This window comes from Sus scrofa, chromosome 8 (assembly GCF_054392235.1).
Source record: "Sus scrofa isolate SSC_HxYL_T2T_F1_AM1 chromosome 8, Sscrofa_HxYL_maternal_Yorkshire_Landrace_v2.0, whole genome shotgun sequence".
Taxonomy (NCBI): Eukaryota; Metazoa; Chordata; class Mammalia; order Artiodactyla; family Suidae; genus Sus; species Sus scrofa.
The window spans coordinates 47,617,030-47,639,234 of NC_139390.1; the positions used below are offsets into that span (position 1 = coordinate 47,617,030).

General features: G+C 37.7%; 1 protein-coding gene across 4 annotated transcripts in view; it reads right to left on the reverse strand.

Annotated features, from left to right (window-relative positions):
• Nucleotides 1–4,906: 4,906 nt before the first annotated feature.
• GASK1B (golgi associated kinase 1B) overlaps nucleotides 4,907–22,205 on the reverse strand; it is a 61,821-nt gene continuing 44,522 nt past the window's right edge. For all 4 annotated transcript variants that reach the window (XM_005666658.4, XM_003482392.5, XM_084972170.1 and 1 more), the window contains exons 4-5: nucleotides 11,727–11,953; nucleotides 4,907–8,317 (exon numbers count right to left, since the gene is read on the reverse strand). In XM_005666658.4, coding sequence (XP_005666715.1) covers nucleotides 8,110–8,317; nucleotides 11,727–11,953 — 435 coding nt within the window. In that variant the 3' untranslated portion in view covers nucleotides 4,907–8,109. The remainder of the gene's footprint in view (nucleotides 8,318–11,726; nucleotides 11,954–22,205) is intronic.

Below are 22,205 nucleotides of genomic sequence, written 5' to 3' on the forward strand. Positions count from 1 at the left end.
CAAACAAACAAACAAAAAACTTATCTGGAGACATTTTTAGTTGTCACAACTTGAAGTCATGTTACATCTGGCAACTTACAGGTAGCCTGTGGCCAAAGCCCAGATTCAGTTAGGAATCCAGGTCCCTAATTAGGAATTTACTACTGTGGATGCTAACATGTCCCTCCTCTTAAAGACACATTCTCTCTACTTGCAAACAGCAATAATGTAAGACAAAGGAAATGACAAAATATTAGCAGCAAATAGCATTGTTACAATCACCCAAACTCATGGGAAAGTCCTATATAACTGTCACTTGTTACCTGGTCAAGGGAGAGGAAGACTGACTATCTCCTAGGAGATGCTATAAATGATCTCAACATTATCTTGTGATGGACCTGATGCATGCAGGCTTAATGATAATGTATTCTTGCCCAATTAGAGAGAATATCTGAATTGCAGTTTATTTTTTTAAGTACTGTGAAGTAAAAAAAATAATGTTGACTTCAATTTTTAATACTCCTGAGGGCCTGAAATGAGGATACAGAACAATTTCTCTTGTTCTCCTAAACAGACGTTGAGCCAATAACATAGAGCACTTTATGAGCCAGATAATGTCTGGTGTCCCGGAGCTAAAGAAAATGTTGGCACATCTTGCAAAATCACAGCTGTTTCAGTCTTATTTAGTGACTTGTCCCACTCCCCACAGCCCAGTTTGCCTTTTGAAATATAGCTCAGCTAGCTGTTCTTTTAGCCTGTGATTAAAGCCACTGACAAGGAGGGTTTGGGGTTTTTTGTTGTTTTTGTTTTTGTTTTAACTCTTTGTCTGAAAAGCTTTAGAAATCTTGACAAGTACTGCTAAGAAATACAGATTACTTTTTTTAGAAAGAAGATGCCTAGAGATCTCAATGCATGCAAATTTTTGCACATTTTTATCAACAAATAAAAATGCACTTTAGAAACATGAGGGTAAAAAGGTAACTTTCACAGATGAAAAAAAAAATGTTGAACTAATGTAATAATATGCATTAGTATTACATAATGGTGTAAGAAAGGATTTCTGTTTCTTGATTCACTTCCCATGTGCTTTCTTAGGCTGCAAAACAAGGTCTGCCAATAACTCTTCTGAGTCAGACCTTTCCAATAGATAATAAACTAATAGTTTTTCATAAATTATAGAATTTTTTTCTTATCAAGCAGTCTTAATCGTAATCGATTATTATTCCCCAATATATATTTTTCTACTGTACAGCATAGTGACCCAGTTTCATATACATGTATAAATTCTTTTTTCTCACATTATCATGCTCCATCATAAGTAACTAGACATAGTTCCCAGTGCTACATAGCAGGATCTCATTGCTAATCCATTCCAAATGTAATAGTTTGCATCTGTTAACCTCAAGCTCTCAATCCATCCCACTCCCTCCCCCTCCCCCTTTGCAACCACAAGTCTATTCTCCAAGTCCATGATTTTCTTTCCTGTGGAAAGGTTCATTTGTGCCTTATATTAGATTCCAGATATAAGTGATATCATATGGCATTTGTCTTTCTCTCTCTGACTTACTTTACTTAGTATGAGTATCTAGTTCCATCCATGTTGCTGAAAATGGCATTATTTTGTTCATTTTCATGGCTGAGTAGTATTCCATTGTGTATGTATACCACATCTTCCTAATACAATCATCTATCAGTGGGCATTTGGGTTGTTTCCATGTCTTGGCTATTGTGAAGAGAGCTGCAATGAACATGTGGGTGCATGTGTCTTTTTCAAGGAAAGCCTTGTCTGGATATATACCCAAGAGTAGGATTGCTGAGTCATATGGTAGCTCTATGGATAGTTTTCTAAGGTACCTCCATACTGCTCTCTATAGTGGTTGTACCAGCTTACACTCCCACCAACAATACAGGAGGGTTCCCTTTTCTCCACAGCCCCCTCCAGCATTTGTTATTTGTGGACTTCATGATGGCCATTCTGACTGGTGTGAGGTGGTATCTCATGGTAGTTTTGATTTGCATTTCTCTAATAATTAGTGATGTTGAGAATTTTTTCATGTTCTTGTTGGCCATCTGTATATCTTCCTTAGAAAAATGTCTATTCAAGTCTTTTGCCCATTTTTCCATTGAGTTATTGGCTTTTTTTGCTGTGGAGTTGTATAAGTTGCTTATATATTCTAGAGATTAAGCCCTTGTCAGTTGCATCATTTGAAACGATTTTCTCCCATTCTGTAAGTTGTCTTTTTGTTTTCTTTTTCATTTCCTTTGCTGTGCAAAAGCTTGTCAGTTTGATTGGGTCCCACTGGTTTAGTTTTGCATTTATTTTTGTTGCTTTGGGAGACTGACTGAGAAAATACTCATAAGGTTAATGTCAGAGAAGTTTTGCCTATGCTCTCTTCCAGGAGTTTGATGGTGTCTTGTCTTATATTTAAGTCTTTCAGCCATTTTGAGTTTATTTTCATGCGTGGCGTGAGGGTGTGTTCTAGTTTCATTGATTTGCATGCAGCTGTCCAGGTTTCCCAGCAATACTTGCTGAAAAGACTGTCTTTTTCCCATGTTATGTTCTTGCCTCCCTTGTTAAAGATTAATTGACCATAGGTGTCTGGTTTTATTTCTGGATTCTCTATTCTGTTCCATTGGTCTGTCTATCTGTTTTGGTGCCACACTGTCACTGTATGCATATGACATGATACTATATATAGAAAGCCCTAAGGACTCAACCCTAAAACTACTTGAACTCATCAATAAATTTAGCATAGTAGAAGAATATAAAATTAACATTCAGAAATCACTCACATTTCTGTATAGTAACAATGAAATATTAGAAAAAGAATACAAAAATACAATACCTTTTAAAATTGCACCCCCCAAAAAATCAAATACCTGGGAATACACCTGACCAAGGAGGTGAAAGACTTATATGCTGAGAACCATAAAGCATTAATCAAGGAAATTAAAGAAGATGTAAAGAAATGGACAGATATTCCATGCTCATGGGTTGGAAAAATTTATATTATAAAAATGGCCATACTACCCAAAGCAATCAACAGATTCAATGCAATCCCTATCAAATTACCCATGGCATTTTTCACAGAACTGGAACAAATAATCCAAAAATTTATATGGAACCACAAAAGACCCAGAATTGCGAAAGCAATTCTGAGGAACAAAAACAAAGTAGGAAGCATAACTCTCCCAGACTTCAGGCAATATTACAAAGCTACAGTAATAAATTAAAGGATTAAATGAAAATAAACTTGAGGTTGATCCAATGGTAACATTCTGTTCCCTTTTTTTTTTTTTTTTTGCTTTTTAGGGCCACACTGCAGCATATGGAGGTACCCAGGCTAGGCTTCCATTCGGAGCTATAGCTGCCAGCCTACACCACAGCCACAGCAATGCATGATCTGAGCCATGTCTGCAACCTACACCACATCTCACAGCAACACTGGATCCTTAACCCACTGAGCAAGGCCAGGGATCAAACCTGTGTCCTCATGGATGCTAGTCAGATTCATTTCCACTGAGCCACAAGGGGAACACCCACACATTCTGTTCTTTAAATTATGGGACCCTGTTTTGAAAGTTTGTTAAAGTTTGCAAATTTTAAGATCAAGACTCTCAAGCAAATAAAATTCTATGACTCTGCAGTCAAAAATTTTTTAAGGCAAAATTTTCAAAAAGATAAACCTGCAACTCTTATGCAAATATAAAATGAAAAAATGTCAAAGATTTTATTCAAATAATTAACTAACGAAGGAACCAGTTAAGACGGTAAAACTGTTTCACGGATTGTTTCAAAATCTAAATATTTATAGTCTATATTAGAATAAGATTGTTGGACTATATATAAAAAGTGGTTAATGTCCAACTTGGTAATAAACTGTAAAACCATGAGGGTTGTCTTTTCCATCAGATAGAAATCATTTGTATCTCCCTGGGATAAAAATTTACAAGTTAACCTCTGTCCTGCAGCATTGTTAAACAGCCCATTCAATACAAAATCAGGCCCAGCATTGCACTGAAAGAACACTCAGAATTCTCTTCTGGCTATTTCCAAGTGTCCGAAAATTTTTGGACAAGTCAAATCATCTCCCATGTGCAAAAGTTCTTAATTCTTTGTGATACTATTTATTATTTATTTACTTATTTATTTTAAACTTTTGTGCCTGTGTTTGCGGCATGTGGAATTTCCTGAGCCAGGGATCGAAACTGCGCCATAGCAGAGACCCAAGCCACAGCAGTGACCATGTTGGATCCTTAACCTGCTGTGCCACCAGAGAACCTCTGATACTATTTAGCTTTTAAAGAAAGGCTGTTATCATCTTTATTTGACCTATGTACAATTTCCATATTACATTTTCAGACCAGTACCCTAAGTGTGCCTTCTTCATCCTATGCTGAGATGAACATTAGAATTTCACATGACAGTGTGAGGATGAGTTTACCTAGGTTATTCTATTAATTAGCTGTAACTTACCAGAGATTTAAAAGTGCAATTGTATAAACAAGCTGTTACACAAATTCAGAGATTATAAATATTTTGATCTGAAGTCTAAGACATTTTATATTTTTATAAGTTCCCCAGTTCCCTAATAAGCTTAATAAATATGAATGCTATAAAGAAAACTTTTAAGTATAATGGCAAGACTTACCCCAAGCAAAGAAAAACAAAAAACAAATTCAAATTCATGTTTTCCTATAGTTAATAATATCTGTTAACCAATTTGCCTACCACCTAAAAGATCGCTAAATACAGACTAGAAGGCAAAGTATCACTATTAATAACATCAAATCTATACATCTACAAACACAATACAGTACGATACTATCCAATTGTTTCTTTTATCATGAATAAAGGTATATACTTAACTTCTGAAAAACAACCCATCTACAAGAAAAAGAACTTACAAAATAAAAAGCACACATCTTTAATTTCTAATATTTTATTACAGATTTTTAAGATATGTATTTATTTTCATAACATCAGCTTAAAAGTAATTAATCACACAGAATAAGCTTTTGTGTGTCTGCCCAGGTAAACTGCTTTAGTTGAAGTTTATCAAGTTACAAATAAACCACATAATGTGCTATGTGAACCAAACCACAGCATAATCCGAGCACATCTGAAAGGCACAGAATATTCCCATTGTTTCAGTAAGAGAGGAGCATTCCTTATTAGAATAAAAAGGCTGGCCTTCAGCCTTCCATTACTCAAAAATAGTAATAGCATAAATTATTCACTGATTCCAAAACAAAATGCATCATTAAAAAACAAAGGTGACTAAAATAGGCATTGTGTTCCTGGACTTTCCATTCATATTCAGCATTTCAGAATAACTTGGTGCAAAGAAACAACCAGACTCAAAAGTGGGAGGACCACGCACCCCAGAAGCAGTGTAGCCTGAGACACAAAATCAAAGTCACCTCTGAGGAACCCAGAATTCTCAACACTAATATCACAGATTTGGATAAGATGGTGTATCTATTACAAGCATATTAAAATGCAAATAGGCCACCTTGATAAGACAAAGAATAAGACAACTTGACCAAGAGTTTTTCAGTTTTGTTTTGTTTTTTGCTTTTTTTTTTTAGGGCCACATCCGAGGCATATGGAAGTTCCCAGGCTAGGGGTTTAATTGGAGCTGCAGCTGCAAGCCTACCCACAGCTCACAGAACACCAGGTCCCCAACCCACTGAGCAAGGCCCAGGATCAAACCCGCATCCTTATGGATACTAGTCAGATTTGTTTCCACTTGCCACATATGAACTTGACCAAGAGTTACTTTAGAGCCTGAGTCTCCAAACTTCTGTTAGACCAATCTTTCATTAATATGCTGATTATTGAGACATAAAGGGATCTTAAATAAGCCCCAATACAGCAGGTAGAGGTGGAGACTCAGGTGGGCCCAAGAGTACCGTGAATGTATAGGACCAGGAGGCACTCTGGGCCAAAGAGGGACTACTGAAGAGAATATGTTCTGAAGACCAGCTTAGCAAGTGCCATCCAGCAAAGGAGGGTGCTAAAAAGTAGGGCTTAAATTCAAGCCTAGCAAAGTTATAACAATATAATCAAATGACCCTTTTTCCCTTGGTCTACATTCTCTTGTACTCAGTATGTTATTTTTTTTCTTTTCTTTTTTTTTCACATAGAGTTGATTTACAATACTGTACCAATTTCTGTTGCACAGCATAGTGACCCTTCATATATGTACATGCATTCCTTTTCTTACATTATCTTCCAACGTGGTCTGTCCCAAGAGACTGGATATAGTTCCCTGTGCTGTACAGCAGGACCTCATTGCTTATCCATTCTCAGTGGTAATAGTCTGCATCTACAACCTCAAACTCCCTGTTCATTCCAGTCCCTTCCCACTCCCCCTTGGCAACCACAAGTCAGTTTTTTACGTCTGTGAGTCTGTTTCTGTTTTGTAGATAGGTTCACTTGTGCCCTTTTTTAGATTCTACCTATAAGTGATCTCCTATTTGTCTTATTTTGCCCCCACAAACATGTGTATAAATTAACATCTACAGTGATGTTCTTTTTTAAAATTTTTATTTCCCCAATACATTATTTTTTTTCTACTGTACAGCATGGTGACCCAGTTACACATACATGTATACATTCTTTTTTTCTCACATTATTAGGCTCCATCATAAGTTCCCATTCTTTTTTAAAAAAACCTACCCTTTATCAAGATGTCTTTAGCAGTTCTAACTTACAGTGATACTGAATGACCCTTAATTAGAACACAGAAAATAGGATGCCCTTTAGGAAGAGCATGCAGAACTGAGAAAACAGGGTGGAATGCATGATAACCAATTGTAAATTGTACTTTTAAGCTTTCAGGGAAAGAAGTCAGTAGAGGAGCTTCTTGATAAGGGATGCGGCATGGGGGTAGGAGGGTAATAATAACTTGTTCAAGATTTGAAGCCTTTGAATACCTGCCACACGCCATGATGTGGGCATCTCCAAGGACATGAAGATTGTGCCCACGCCCTTCCACCACAATAAAGTTGGTAGAGTTCAGAGAGAATTATTTGAGGCCTAACATCCTCCAATTTACTGTTCTAGTTCTAGTTATTTTACATTGACATGTAATTATATCTGTAATTCATCAGAGTTGCATTTGAACTCATTTTGTTCTCATTTTTCCTATTAGAATAAGCCAAACAATATATTTAAACACCCTCAATGTATAGTCCTATAGTCAATATCAGAACATTATTGATAAATTCAGTTTAAATGTAATTATACAGAACAACTTGAGGAAATCCACTATTATTCATGAAATATAGAGAAATTATAGTATATCCTTGGGAACAAGAACAAAATACGTAAAAAGAGCATCCACTTAAAGACACTAAGTACAGTTTCACAAATGTAGCTTTATACCTTAAAATAGTTTAATTTCCAAGCCACTCATTAAACATAAATTGGACCAAAACTGAAAAAGCAAAACTACCTAACGCATAAATTGTCAAATGTGGCTGGTTTCTAGACTGACAACAAAATATATTTCAAAAAAGGAATGGAAAGTATGATTCTTGGGCTGAGGATCACAGAGCTGGCTGATCATTTATGGATACAATAGAATATACACAGGGGTTTACAAATAAACCACCTTTTCTCCTTGGAATTACTGTATGCTCTAAGGTTTCTGCAGATCATATGCTTCAGTTTTCCCATGTAGAGTTGCCTCTGGGCCATGTTGGGACTGCTTTGTTCTATCAGCAACAGAACAATGTCCAAAACCATTCCCTTGGTATTTGGTCAGACCAGTCAAAATGGCATCAAATCTGGTTTATGAGAGGAGTCACCACCTCTGTTTCACACTGTCCTATTAACCAACAAGTTTTTTAACACAGCTAGCCAGGATCCTAACTGCAACCATTCTGTGCTCAGATGTTGAGATTCAGGTATCAGGATGTTATAAGAAATGTAAACAATGTTTGACAGTATATTTTTAAAGGCTTTATGCTTGATTAAATTCATTTACTTTATTTGAATTCATAGGTTTTATCTCCCCTGTCCCACTCCTAAAAGGAGTTGAGGTTTGTGTACTTGATTCAAAAAACAGAAACAAAAAAGACATATGTATAAACAGTACTCCAGCCAGAAGAACACTCTGGTCATTCATTCATGGGTAACACTTTGGCCCCATGGGCATTGATGTAGGTGAGGAGGATTTTGGCTCTCTGTTCAACCACATCAATAAGCTTTTCAATTCCTTGTCTACCTCCCTGACTCTCCCAGTAAACTTTATCAAGAAATAGAGACTGAAGGAGCTTCTGCCGTAAATGCTGGCTCTTCAGAACAGAAACTGCAGATTCAGGAAACCTGAAAAGAGAAAATGATATTTCCGTAATTGCTTGAAAAATAGAATGCTTTACCCCATATCTCTGCCCTTCACTAATCTGGCATAATTCACACTGTCAGAGAATACCTTGAGAATCACTACCAAGGTATTCTGTCACCGTCAAGCTGACACCTCACTTAATAATTACATACGAGGGGAGTTCTCATCATGGCTCAGCCGAAACGAATCTGACTAGTATCCATGAGGATACAGGTTTGATCCCTGGACTCCCTCAGTGGGTTAAGGATCCAGTGTTGCCATAAGCTATGGTGCACTTTGCAGACATGGCTCAGATCTGTTGTTGCGGCAGCTGTGGCATAGGCCAGCAGCTACAGCTCTGATTCGACCCCTAGCCTGGGAACTTCCATATGCCACAGGTGCGGCCCTAAAAAGACAAAATAATAATAATAATAATAATAATAATAATAATAATAATAATTACATACTAGAAGAAGAAGTTTCCAGGGAACTGAATTTTCTAGACCATTGAGAACTTGGCATACTAACATCTTACTTAAGGTCATTATATACTAGTAAAGAGAGGCACATAATTAGAAAGGTTTCTGATAGCCTGGAGAAAATGCTTTGTCAGTCTTAAACTTCATTGCATTCATAGAAACTTCTTTAATCTGTCAAGTAGAAAAGTATACTCATAAGTGTCAATGTGGGGTTTTAATGCAAGAATATATGAGAAGCAAAATGCTGACAATTTCAGTAAAGACTCTCCCTGAATAGAAGTTGCATGACTGAATTTAATATGAAATAATTCAAGATGTGTGTCAAGAAAGAAATTATTCCAAAATGCCCAATTACATAAAGAATTGACTTCAATTCAGATTATATACTTCATGAATTCTAAGAATTGGGGAACATTCTCTTAAGTTGGAATACCAAATTATTTTCTAATAACCAAGCTAAGGCAAATAGCCAGGACATTCCACAATGTACAATCTCTCTGGAAAACCTAAGCATCCTTGCTGAATTACCTAAAGAGAAGTCATTGTGATTTCTGCTCTTTATTTAGAAAGAATAAAGCCAAGAGTCCAGCATATCCATTATCTGAAGGACTGGGTACAAGTTAGGGTTCAAAAGTATAAACAACATTTTTCTGAATTGCCAATTTGGCCTCACCCCCCCCCCAGGTTTCATTAAAATCATGATGAAATCATAATAAAAATATTGGAGTTTGATAGTAATCTTCAAGTAAACTTTGCTGTTCCTTAAGAACTGAAAGAGAGCATATACTTGTTTTAAGAGTACAGCTAGCCAGAAGTTTGAGGCCTCTCAGCACCTTTTGCAAATGTCAATGGAGCAAGCGGGGGATGGCACAGAGGGAGCATGAATACAGTATTCCATGTGTTCTATCATCTCTGATGCTGCAGAAAGACCAAAGTCCATGAAGCAGGATGTGCTTAAGGGATCTGAGTAAGCGTGGAATTAAATCATACTAATCATATGTACTGAGCTCCCCAAAGACATGTTCTATATAATTTAGTGACCACAGTATTAATTAAGTAAGCATTTTTGCTCTATGAAATATTAATAAGCCAGGCCTTACAAATCCTATGGCTCTAGAACTAATTTAGCTAGGGGAGAATGTATGAGACAAAACTGTAAAAATCATGGATCTCTTTAGGGACTAATCCTTTTCATAGAGGCAAATCAAAAAGATTACCTGACTTAGCACTAGACTGGTTAATAGTAATATTCTATGCATACATCTGGGTTAGCAGAGTTTTCCTTTTTTCTTTTGAATGTATAAACTACATATTCAAAGTAGATTTAACTTTAAACTCATTACCTTCGAATCATGCATTTAAAGTTAAATCTTCTTTGAAAGCATAAATAATTGTTATTCATATTTTTTGTGACTGTATGGAATTGATGGACTCTGAAGGCACTAGGAAGAAATTCAGGGATTTAAGAAGACTCCATACTATCAACTCAAGAAGTGATGCCTCTGATATGTAAGTTTTCCTAAACACCAAATTTCCTTAGCTTGGACACTTAAAAGAGAGACTCTGCTATATACTATACCTTTGATCCACAAAGAGATGTGAGGAATGAGAATTAACGGGGAAAGATACGGCAAAAGCTCATGAAAGTGGGACTCATGAAACGGTCATTTTCTCTAATGTTGAAAGTACAGAAAAACTATATTTCCTAATTCATGGTGCAAGGAAGAATTGTTGAAACACTCCTCTGAGTTTTATTAACAAGAGTAATAGCAACAGCAGAAACACCAGGAGTTACTGCAGGAAAACTACTGGAATTGGATATAGAAAATTCAGTTCTACCCTCAATTTCAGACTCACTCATGTGCTTCCAGAAATCACTCAGCTTCACTAGGCTGGATGACCATTTCCCTCATCTACCCTTCCATCTTCAAATCTCAGATACATGCCAGTTTCTTAATGACTCTGATTTCTCACTAAGGTAGAAAGACTATGAAAGGTGGTTGTGATGGGAGCCTGTAATGTAGCCTCAGTCTCCACAACTGGGGGTGAACAGTTCAGATTCCTCAGTGAGGTTCCTGCCACTATTAAAGGTCTTACACTCCAAATACTTGTAAGCTCACAATGCTTTTTCCCATAATCTATGTCTACGGAAGGATTTGCAAATGCTCAGAAATCCTCCTACTTGAAGTAAACTATCCTTTGATTGGGTGTTCTAGTCAGCTGAATGGCTCTAACGTCATACTTTTTGATAAAAGCCCCTGATTTTATTCTGTCTCTGGACATCCCACCATGGCAGTATCTTCATGTCTGTTAGTTCCCCAGTCCTGTGTCCCAGTCATGGAGCCTCTGTCGCCTGCGCATCCTTGCCATTCCAGTTCCTGCTCCAGAGACCCCCACATGCTTCCAACCTCACCCACATGGATTTACACAGTGAGAGCCAAGCAACCACATAGCAGGAATTCTGCAGGTTGGATGGGTCTGTGGTAGGGAGTACTGGCTGCACCCTTCTTCTTTTTTTTCAGTCTTTTTTTTTTAGGGCCACACTAGTGGCATATGGAAATTCCCAAGCGAGGGGTCAAATTGGAGCTGCAGCTACCCAGCCTGCACCATAGCCATAGCAACATGGGATCCAACCCATGTCTGTGACTTACATCACAGATCATGGCAACACCAAATCCTTAACCCACTGAGCGAGGACAGGGATCAAACCCACACCCTCACGGATACTGGTCGGATTCGTTTCCGCTGCACCACAACAGGAACTCCCTGCACCCTTGTTCATTTCCCCTTAGGTTGGGTTCCCTTTTCTGCATCTCTCTTCCCAAATTCCCCTTAAGGGTTAAACTGATCAGACATAGGATGTGAGTTGTCTCAAAACCTACTTAATTCAATATAAATTTCATGTCCTGCAGGTGTTACTCAAAAAACTTACTCTTTGATGCCTTCTAAGAGTTTGAAGTTTAAGTTATCTTCACTTCTGTCAAAGAAACCTTTGTTGTCTATAAAGACCAGGTGCCTCGGGTCCTGCTTTCGCTGGACAATATGTGCTAAAGCCACAGAATCCTGGTTGTCACATTTTGGCTTCTGTCCACTCTGTACACAGGCATCTTCCTTCCGAGGTCGGAATCCACAGCAATTTGTATCTAAGCGATTATAAATCTGAAAATTGAAGACAAAAACAAAATCCCAGATGCTGAGTAAAAGCAAAATTTGGGAAAGTTATAGAATTTTCCAAAGAACGAGCACTTTCTAAACAGCTGACTTGCCAGAATCTAATTAGGGCCAGGTTAGTTTAATTAAAGGCAACTGTCAGAATAAGTCCAATGTTCATATCCTTCTGACTCAGCTAGGGGGAAAAGCCTTTCCAGCTTCTGCTAAGAGCTCCAAGTCAGAGCATCCAAGTTAAGCATCTCCACCCTTAATACTCAGAATTCCCACTGACATCATACGTAGATACACGGCCAGAAGAATCTCAGCTTCTACTCAGGGCAGGAGATAGAAACCACTGTACTCTGACATATCCAGAAGTATGCATCTTATTTTAACCCTCAGGTTGTGTTATATAAAACCTGAGTTATCTCAGTGGTGCTAAAAGTAGACTGTACCCTCTAACCTTTCTGGATTTCAGTATGACATTGTCTAATCTGAACAGAACATGTACACACCACTACATAAAAATAGAGAAACAACAAGGACCTGCTGTATAGCACTGTAGGAAACCATAGTCATTATTTTGTAATAACCTATAAGGGAAAAGGATTTGAAAAGATTATATATAAATATGTATGGTTATGTGTGTGTATATATACATAATGTGTGTGTGTATATATAATTTTGCTGTATACCTGAAACTAACATAACATTGCAAATCAACCTCAATAAAAAATAAATAAAAGAAAAGAAAAAGAATTCTAGAGTTCCCATCATGGCTCAGAGGAAATGACTCTGACTCGCATCCATGAGGCCTCACGTTTGATCCCTGGCCTTGCTCAGTGGGTTAAAGATCTGGCATTGCTGTGAGCTGTGGTGTAGGCCAGCGGCTACAGCTCCAATTTGATCTCTAGCCTGGGAACAGAAACTTATGCCATGGGTGCAGCACCACCCCCCCAAAAGAATTCAGTGATTTGGTTTTATTCTGTAGTGTATCACCTCAGGCATCAAAGTTCTCATGGAAATCAAGGAAAATTTGGTTCAAACACTGGCTATTAAATTATGAAATATTTTATTTCATATAATATGAAATGTGAGTCCAACTGCAGAAGCTCGGCAGAAGCAAGTATTCAATCCCCGGCCTGGCGCAATGGGTTAAAGAATCCAGTGCTGCCGCAGCCAGGGCATAGGTCACAGCTGCAGCTTGGATTCAACCCTGTCCCTGAAACTTCCAAAAGCCATGGGTGTCGTCATAAAATAAAGAAATAAAAATAAAATAAAATAACAGAAAAAATCTACTGAAAAGATGTGAGATCAACTAATGATAGCTAAGAACACTATCCATATGGAGCTCGCAGACACACTCTAAATAAGCTGGAAGAATGAGTAAAACAATTGGGCCCATGGGGGTTAATTATGGGCAACAGAACTATTACCCTATAGAAGAGGGTAAACAGAGATTAACTAGGTAAGGGCGGATTGGGTTACTTCCACTTCTCTGGGGCAAGGGAAGAAACAGTATTTATTACTCATGGTGAGTTAAAGCTTGGGCTCAGGAATTAGATAAATAAATTCAGAGTCAAATCTCTTCTCTCATACTTTTCAGCTCTGTGATTTTGCATAGATCCCTTTATATTACTGGCTCTCAATTTAATTATCTGTGGATTAGGAATGATGCTCTTCACCTGGCACATTTAGTGAGAAGACTAGTAAAAAAACATCTAGACACACTCCAGCCCTGACGTAAGCATCTATAAGATACTCAAATTTGGAAAATGGTTCCTAGTATTGTTGCAACACAACCCATACACTCTATGAAGTGATTTACTGCAAAACAAGCTTCCAAAGCAAAAGGTAATGCCTCCATTTCAGTGAAGGAAAACTGAGACTCAGAGAGGTTAACAATCTTCCCTGCATAGGATTTTAGTAGGAAGCAAAGATAAGATTCAGACACAGTAGTGTTTGTCTTCAAAATACTATGATTTTCCCCCCTAATCCATTACATTGAATAGTTTAAGGCTAGTTGAAGGTGGTACATATGCTCATAACTCAAAAGATGGCTGGAGACAGATTACCGTTTTTATTCTTTTGGCACTAAACTCCCATCCTTCTTCTTCCTCCCTGTGTTTTTTGCAGATCCTGTGGGGCTGGCCATGCTAGGTTGCCAGTTGCTAAGAAAGGGATGCTGAAAAAGTAGTACCAAAATTCAACCTACTTTGAAATAACCATTCACTCATTCATTGAATAAATGTTTATTTAACATCTTCTACCACCTAGTGGTGGGCCAGGCACCAAGGCAAATGTTGCCCCTAGCCAGTACCTCCCCACCAGCACTACTTACAGAAAAAATGAAGTTGTTTAATTTTTCCTCACTACCACGGCAAATTTGAGAAATGTACAAATGACCCTCCTTTCTGTCTTCTGCAGGTAAGTTGACTTGGATTCAAATAGCATCCTTTGGGAAACAGGGATTATAAGAGAAGTTAGCATAAGCCAATTTTCTATGAAGTTTGTATAAGACCAGTCACATGGGACAGGGGTGGTGAATGAGCCACCAAGCATTTGGACATCTCAGAGGGTACACTGCTGGTCTAAAAACAATTCACAAATCAGGGAGGCATCTGTTGGAATTGGCTCCAGGCAACCAATCCACAGGGTCATAAGCCTAAACAGTAGTTTATTCAAAAGGTCACACAGTATGATTCCAGGGCACAGTACAGTACATTATCATGGATAGTTCAAGTGCATTAGCTTGATCTGAGGATGGCAAAGTTTCCTAAAGGAAAGCAGGAGGACACCAACCATATCATTAAATAAGTTAAATGAAAGAAAGCATAAGAGAGAAGCTACCAGAAAAATTTATTGAGCCCTTTCTCCTCAATTTTATTCCTTTCATTTAATACCTTGGCTGCCTTTGAATAAAAGTAAAACAATATAAAGAGATTGTATGTGGTTGCCACTTAAGATCAGGTCAGGAGTTCCTGTTGTGGCCCAGTGGAAAGGAATCTAACAGGAAAGGAATTCCCATATCCATGAGGAAGCAGGTTTGATCCCTGGCCTTGCTCAGTGGGTTGAGGATCTGGTATTGCCATGAGCTGTGGTGTAGGTCACAGACATGGCCGGCTAGGATCCCACGTTGCTATGGCTGTGGTGTAGGCTGGTAATGCAACTCTGATTCAACCCCTAGCCTGGGAACTTCCACATGCCACTGGCACAGCCCTTAAAAAAAAGAAGAAAAAAGTATCAGGGGGTCAGTGAGAACATAACTCTTTTGCTTCTCATCCAGTGTCCCTTTTATATATATATATTAGCTAATAATTCTCAAAAGAATCTCTCTACCATTTTCCCATCATTATCATATGTTTTTATCCAATGACAAGGAATTCCATAAGGGTGGGGGAGAAACATAGTCCTGATTCATTTTGGCTACACCATCAAGGTGTGTTATGTTGGATAAATGTGTTGAGAACTTAACTTTTAGGGAAAAATCTCCCAAGCAGTTCTGAAATAGTGCTCTGAACCCTAAGGTTTTTCTTCATTGCTGATTTCTAGTGGTGGCAAAGCACTCAGACACAGAGCAACATTTCTGTTGTTTCTAAAACAAAGCCACAAGTATCATGCATTTTATGCTAAATAAGAAGCACTTTAGCATTTCAGCCCTTTCAGTACTTCTGTAAAGATTATACTTTTCCATTTTTAAACTACAAGAAATCATTAAAAGCTAGAGGTGGGTTATTCTTTCTCTAATAATTCACTAATTATTAAAGAAATGTAAATCAAAATGACAATGAGGTACCACCTCACATTGGTCAGAATGGCCATCATTAATAAGTCCACAAGTAACAAATTCTGGAGAGGATGAGGAGAAAAGGGAACACTCCTACACTGTTGGTGGGTACAACCACTATGGAACACAGTATGCAGGTTCCTCAAAAAACTAAATATAGAACTACCATATGAGCCAGCAATCCCACTCCTGGGCATCTATTGGGACAAAACTTTTATTCAAAAAAATGCATGCACCCCTATGTTCACTGCAGCACTATTCACAATAGCCAAGACATGGAAACAACCTAAATGTCCATCAACAGGTGAATGGATTAAGATGTGGTACGTATATACAATGGAATACTCTTCAGCCATAAAAAAGAACAAAATAATGCCATCTGTAGCAACATGGGTGCAACTAGAGATTCTCATACTAAGTGAAGTCAGAAAGAGAAAGATAAATGCATATGGTATCACTTACATGTGAAATCTAAAATATGGCACAGATAAACCTATCTACAGAATAGAAACAGTCTCACAGACATAGAGAACAGACTTGTGGTTGCCAAGAGGGAGGGGGATGGACTGGGAGTTTGGGGGTGGCAGACACAAACTATTACACTTAGAATGGATCAGCAATGAGGTCCTACTGTATAGCACAGGGAACTATATCCCATAATTTGTGATAGAATATGATGAGAATAGTATGAGAAAAAGAGTGTGTATACATATATATATATATATATATATATATATATATGTATATATACATAAGATTGTGTCACTTTGTTGTATGGCAGAAATTGACAGAACATTGTAAATCAACTATAATAATTTTTTTTTAAAGTCAGAGGTGGAGAAGACCAACTTAGGTCATCTTTTTACTGCCTTCCTGACACTGGCTTGTTACCTACAGTGTATTTTTTTTTTTTTTTTGTCTTTTTGCCATTTCTTGGGCTGCTCCCACAGCATATGGAGGTTCCCAGGCTAGGGGTCAAATCAGAGCTGTAGCCACCAGCCTACGCCAGAACCACAGCAACATGAGATCTGAGCCGCATCTGCAACCTACACCACGGCTCAAGGCAACACCGGATCCTTAACCCACTGAGCGAGGCCAGGGATCAAACCCTCAACCTCATGGTTCCTAGTCGGATTCGCCAACAACTGAGACACTACAGAAACTCCCCTACAGTGTATTTTTAAAGTCCATTGTGTGATCTAATTTTGAAAATCTCTCAACAGTCAAGGATGATTTCACTACTTCCCCAACAGACTGCTCTGCCATTCAAGTCTAACAGATCTTATTGCTGACATGCATCTCCTTTTATTCAGATTCCTGTGTGTACTTCGTGCTATGTACATTAGCACATGTTGATTATGTGTGTGCTGTGTACACCTACAGATAAAGAATCAGATTATAAGGTCTTGTAAGATCACAAATGCTCTGGGTTTTACTTTGTTTTTCCTAGCCTCCAGCTATGGTAAATTATGTCTTTGTATTATTGCCCTTGTCTATGGCAAGGGCTTAAGCTGCTCTTAAATCTTGTTCCCTCCTCTTCCCAGAATTTTATTTACAGTCCTCCTTTCAAATGACATTTAATATACCTCAAATAATTTGACCACAAACCCATCATCCACTCCCTTGAGTTCAACATTATTTTGTTTGGCATTAATTTGTCCATATATTGAATACATGCCTGCTTGCTTCGAGGAAAGTTGATCTACTTTTTAAGGACTGGCAAAGCCCATCCTAGATATCTATGTATCTATAACATAGTTTTCATATATGTACTTGTTTAGTGCATACATTGAAACAATCATTCCATTTAACTATTGCATGATCAAGACCAGAGTTACCATTGACACATCTATGTTCTTGGGTAATAATCCATAATAGCCTATTAGGGGGTAAATCTTGGCATTTAAGTAGTCTGTAGTGTTGATCACCATTATCGCAGCTTGTTCAAATTCACATCTTCTCACTCTTTAAAACAAGGAAAATTTTCTGGAAAACTGATCTTTTGAACCTGAAGATTATTGCCAGCCATCCTTTTCCATAAAATTGCTCTTTCCTCTTTTAGGAAAATATGTCTTCTCAATATTTATCTAACTAAAATTATACTCAGAAAAATCCAGGTGTTCCAGCCAAATATTGTGTTGGTGGGGATATTTTTAGATATATTGCCTCTTGGCAAGTTTCTTTTTTTGACCCCATGTTCCTTTTGGTAGTGTTAGTTTTGTCTGTAAGAAAATGTATCCTATGAGTGACTAAAGTTATACGCCCAGAGCCCAAAAAAGGATGCCTCAACTGCCTTGCCTAGCTATCCAAGGCCCAGTAGAAATCTGCAGTAACCTAATTACTTTCCACACTTCTGCACCCACCCATTCTAGCTGTGTCTTCAAAAAGTGGGTCTGTCCATAGAGACCAGACTTATGGTTGCCAAGGGGGAAGTAGTTGGGGGAGGGATAGATTGGGAGTTTGGGATTAGCAGATGCAAACTATTATATATATAGAATGCACAAACAACAAAGTCCTACAGTATAGCACAGGGAACTGTACTCAACATCTTGTGAAAAATCATAATGGAAAAGAATTTTGAAAGAATATATAGGAAGTCCCATTGTGGCTCAGTGGAAACAAACCCAGCTGGTATCCATGATGATGAAGTTTTGATCCTTGGCCTCACACAAGGGCCAGCATTTCCTCGAGCTGTGGTGCTGTGGCTGTGTCATAGGCCAGCAGCTGCAGCTCTGATTCAACCCCTAGCCTGGGAACTTCCATAAGCCACACATGCAGCCTCCCCACCAAAAAAAAGGAGATATGTACATGTATATATACACCACTGAATCACTTTGCTGTACAGCAAAATTAACACAACATTGTAAATCATTTATACTTCAAGAATAAAAAAGAAAATAAGTGGATCTTTCAAAGCAATTGTGGGAATTTCTTCTCATTTATTTTTCCTCAAGAATAAGATATTAAATAATTAATTTTACTGCCTGAACAAAGGAAGTAAATACATTCTAAACAGGAGTTCCCATGATAGCTCAGTCAAAAGGAATCTAATATCCATGAGGATGCAGGTTCAATCCCTGGCCTTGCTCAGTGGGTTAAGGATCCAGCATTTCTGTGAGCTGTGGTGCAGGTCGAAGACATGGCCAGGATCCTGAATTGCTGTGACAGTGATGTAGGCCAGCAGCTACAGCTCCAATTTGACCACTAGTCTGGGAACCTCCATATGCTGCAGGTGTGGCCCTAAAATACAAATATATTATTAATATCAGGAGTATGTTTAGAATATACTGATATACTTTAGAATAATCTAAACATACTCCTAATATTAATAATGAAAAACATAGTAGCAGTCATTTATTGAGTGGTATGTGCCAGGAATTGCACACTTAATTCTTTATATGGATTATTTGATCTTCATGGCAACCTTAAGAGCAAATGCTACCAATAGTCCCATTTGATAAATAACAAAACTGAGGCAACAGAGAGGCTTAACTGACTGGCTCAAGTCTTCTCAGCTCATACATGACAAACTTCAGGACTCCAACACAGATGTCTATCACTTATTGCATCCATCCTGAGTGTATCACCCCAGTGTAACCTCCAAGGTGGTACTGCAGAAAGACAGGTGCATTTGCACGGAAATGTTAAATGACGCTACTTGCAATAAATACTGGTCATAAGGTTTTGGCAGAAATACAAAAACTTCAGTGCAAAAATTCAGGGAAAACTCATGAAGGAGAGGATATTACATCTGGGTTTTAAGAGATAGAATTATTTTAAAAAATAGTCAAAAGCATGCAGGTAGGAAATCAAAAGACATCCTTAGAGACCCTGAGGGTATGTTAGACCAGTGCTTCTCAAGTGGTCTGTAGTGAAATACCAGGTGTTTTCATCTTTTTTTCTCCCTGGACCCCACATTCCATGTAGATCATTGCTTTGTTAAAATATAATAAAATAGAGATTACCATACTAAGTGAAGTAGGTCAGACAGAGAAAGACAAATATCATCGTGTATCACTCTTTTAAGAGTCCATGCATACAGCGGAATCTTAAAAAGACATATACAAATAAACTTACTTCCAAAATCAAAATAGACTCACAGATATAAAAAACAAACTTATGGTTACCAAAGGGGAAAGGTGGGGGAAGGGATAATTTTGGAGGTTGAGATTAACAGATCCATGCTACTACATATAAAATAGGTAAACAAAAGGACCTACTGTATAACACAGGGAACTATACTTAATAAATTTTAATAACCTGCAATAGAAAAGAATATGCATGTATATTTGAAGAACTGGATCACTCTGAATATACCTAAAACTAACACAATAATGCAAATTCACCATACTTCATTAAAAAATAAAAATAGAAATAAATAAAATATCATTCATAGTTAGAAATTCTTAGATTAGACTCATCTAATCATCTCAAGAACTCAGGGATCAAGAGCTTCATAAAGACTGTATTATGATAAATCCTCTTAGAAAAGCATTCACTTGGAGTTCCCATCATGGCTCAGTGGTTAAAGAATCTGACTAGGAAATATAAGGTTGCAGGTTCGATCCCCGGCCTCACTCAGTGGGTTGAGGATCTGACGATGCTGTGAGCTGTGGTGTAGGTCGCAGACATGGCTCGGATCCAGCATTGCTGTGGCTCTGGCTCAGATCCAGAGCTGCTGTGGCTGTGGCATAGGCCAGCGGCTACAGCTCTGGTTAGACCCCTAGCCTGGGAACCTCCATATGCCATGGGTGTAGCCCTAGAAAAGACAAAAAAAACAAAAAAAACAAACAACAAAAAAAAAAAAACAAAGAAAAGCATTCACTAGCCTTCCAATGAAAATTTTATAAAAATATAACATAAGATAATTTATTACAAGAGAAATGAAATTTTAAAAAATACAAAATACCAACCAAATATTTTGTTAGCATCAATGGATGAAATTATTCTACCAAACGGATACTGAAGCTTCTCAATGCTTGCCTGCAATTTCTGCCTTGCTCTCATCATGGATGAATCTGACCTAACTGGGTCCTCCTTGGCTCTCACTTGAGTCAAGTGTGCAGTTTGAGCCTCCACCATGCAGTTTGAGCATGAAAGCACAGAGCCAGAGCCAGACGTGAATGAAAGGAAAGCAGAGCAGACAGATGTGACTGCAAGTTCCACACTTCCTCTACTGCTCAGCTGGAAGGGAGGGGAAAGGTCAGGGAGCAGGGCATCAGGAGAAAATGTCAAAAGAAGAAAAATTGAAGGGAATCAGGACAGAATGTACTCGGAAGGTGAAGAGTGTAAAATGAAGCTGTACTTTCTAACAAAGATGAGAAATTCCCCTGATCAAAACATTTCCCTCATTCGGTGCTTTTGATTAAATGACATCACCCTGTCTATTTTTTCACCTGTTTTCCTACACCTTTTTAAGGGTCTGAGTGAGCGCATCTGTGTGTGTGTGTGTGTGTGTGTGTGTGTGTGTGTGTGTGTGTGTGTGTGTTTCTGGTTTGGTAAGTCAGAAATTCAAGATTCTCACCATCTCTTTGCAAGTTATTTGTTTTAGAAACTTTTGGGAGAGAAATAAATCATGAATTTGGGATTAACAAATACACACTACTATATAGTAAATAGATAAACAACAAGGTCCTACTGTATATCACAGGAAACTATTCAATATCTTATAGTAACATAATGGAAAAGAATCTTAAAAAGAGTATACATATATATTCTTACATATGCATATATATATATATATATATATATGAACCACTTTGCTGTATATCTGAATCACTGTAAATCAACTATACTTCAATTATAAAAAAAAAGTTTTAAATAAATAAATAAAAACCATACATTTACAAAGAAAACTGCATTTTTAGAGAGAAAGTTTAAATTATGCAATAAAATATGTAAGGAGTAGAATTGAACAATTCACTACAGTAATTCGCCCAGTGCTTGGCATAGGATAGAAACTCGATAAATGTTGGGTTTATTTTTTATTTTATTGGAGTGTAGTTGACTTACAGTGCTGTGTTAGTTTCAGGTGCACAGCAAAGTAAATGAGTTACACATATAAATATACCCATTCTTTTCCAGATTATTTTCCCCTACAGGTTATTACATAATATCAAGTAGATTTCCCTGTGCTCTACAGTAGGTCCTTATTATCTCTTTTATATAAAGTAATGTGTATATATTAATCCCAACTTCCTAATTTATTTCTATCCAGTTTTTCCCTTTTGGTAACCATAGCTTGTTTTTGAAGTCAGTGAGTCTTTCTGTTTTGTAAGTTCATTTGTATTGTTTTATTTAGATTCCACATATAAGTCGTATTATATGGTGTTTGTCATTCACTGTCTGACTGGACCTTAGTATGATAACCTCTAGGTCCACCCATGTTACTGCAAATGTCATTAGTTCATTCTTTTTCATGGCTGAGTAGTATTCCATGTACCATATCTTCTTTATCCATTTCTCCGTCAATGG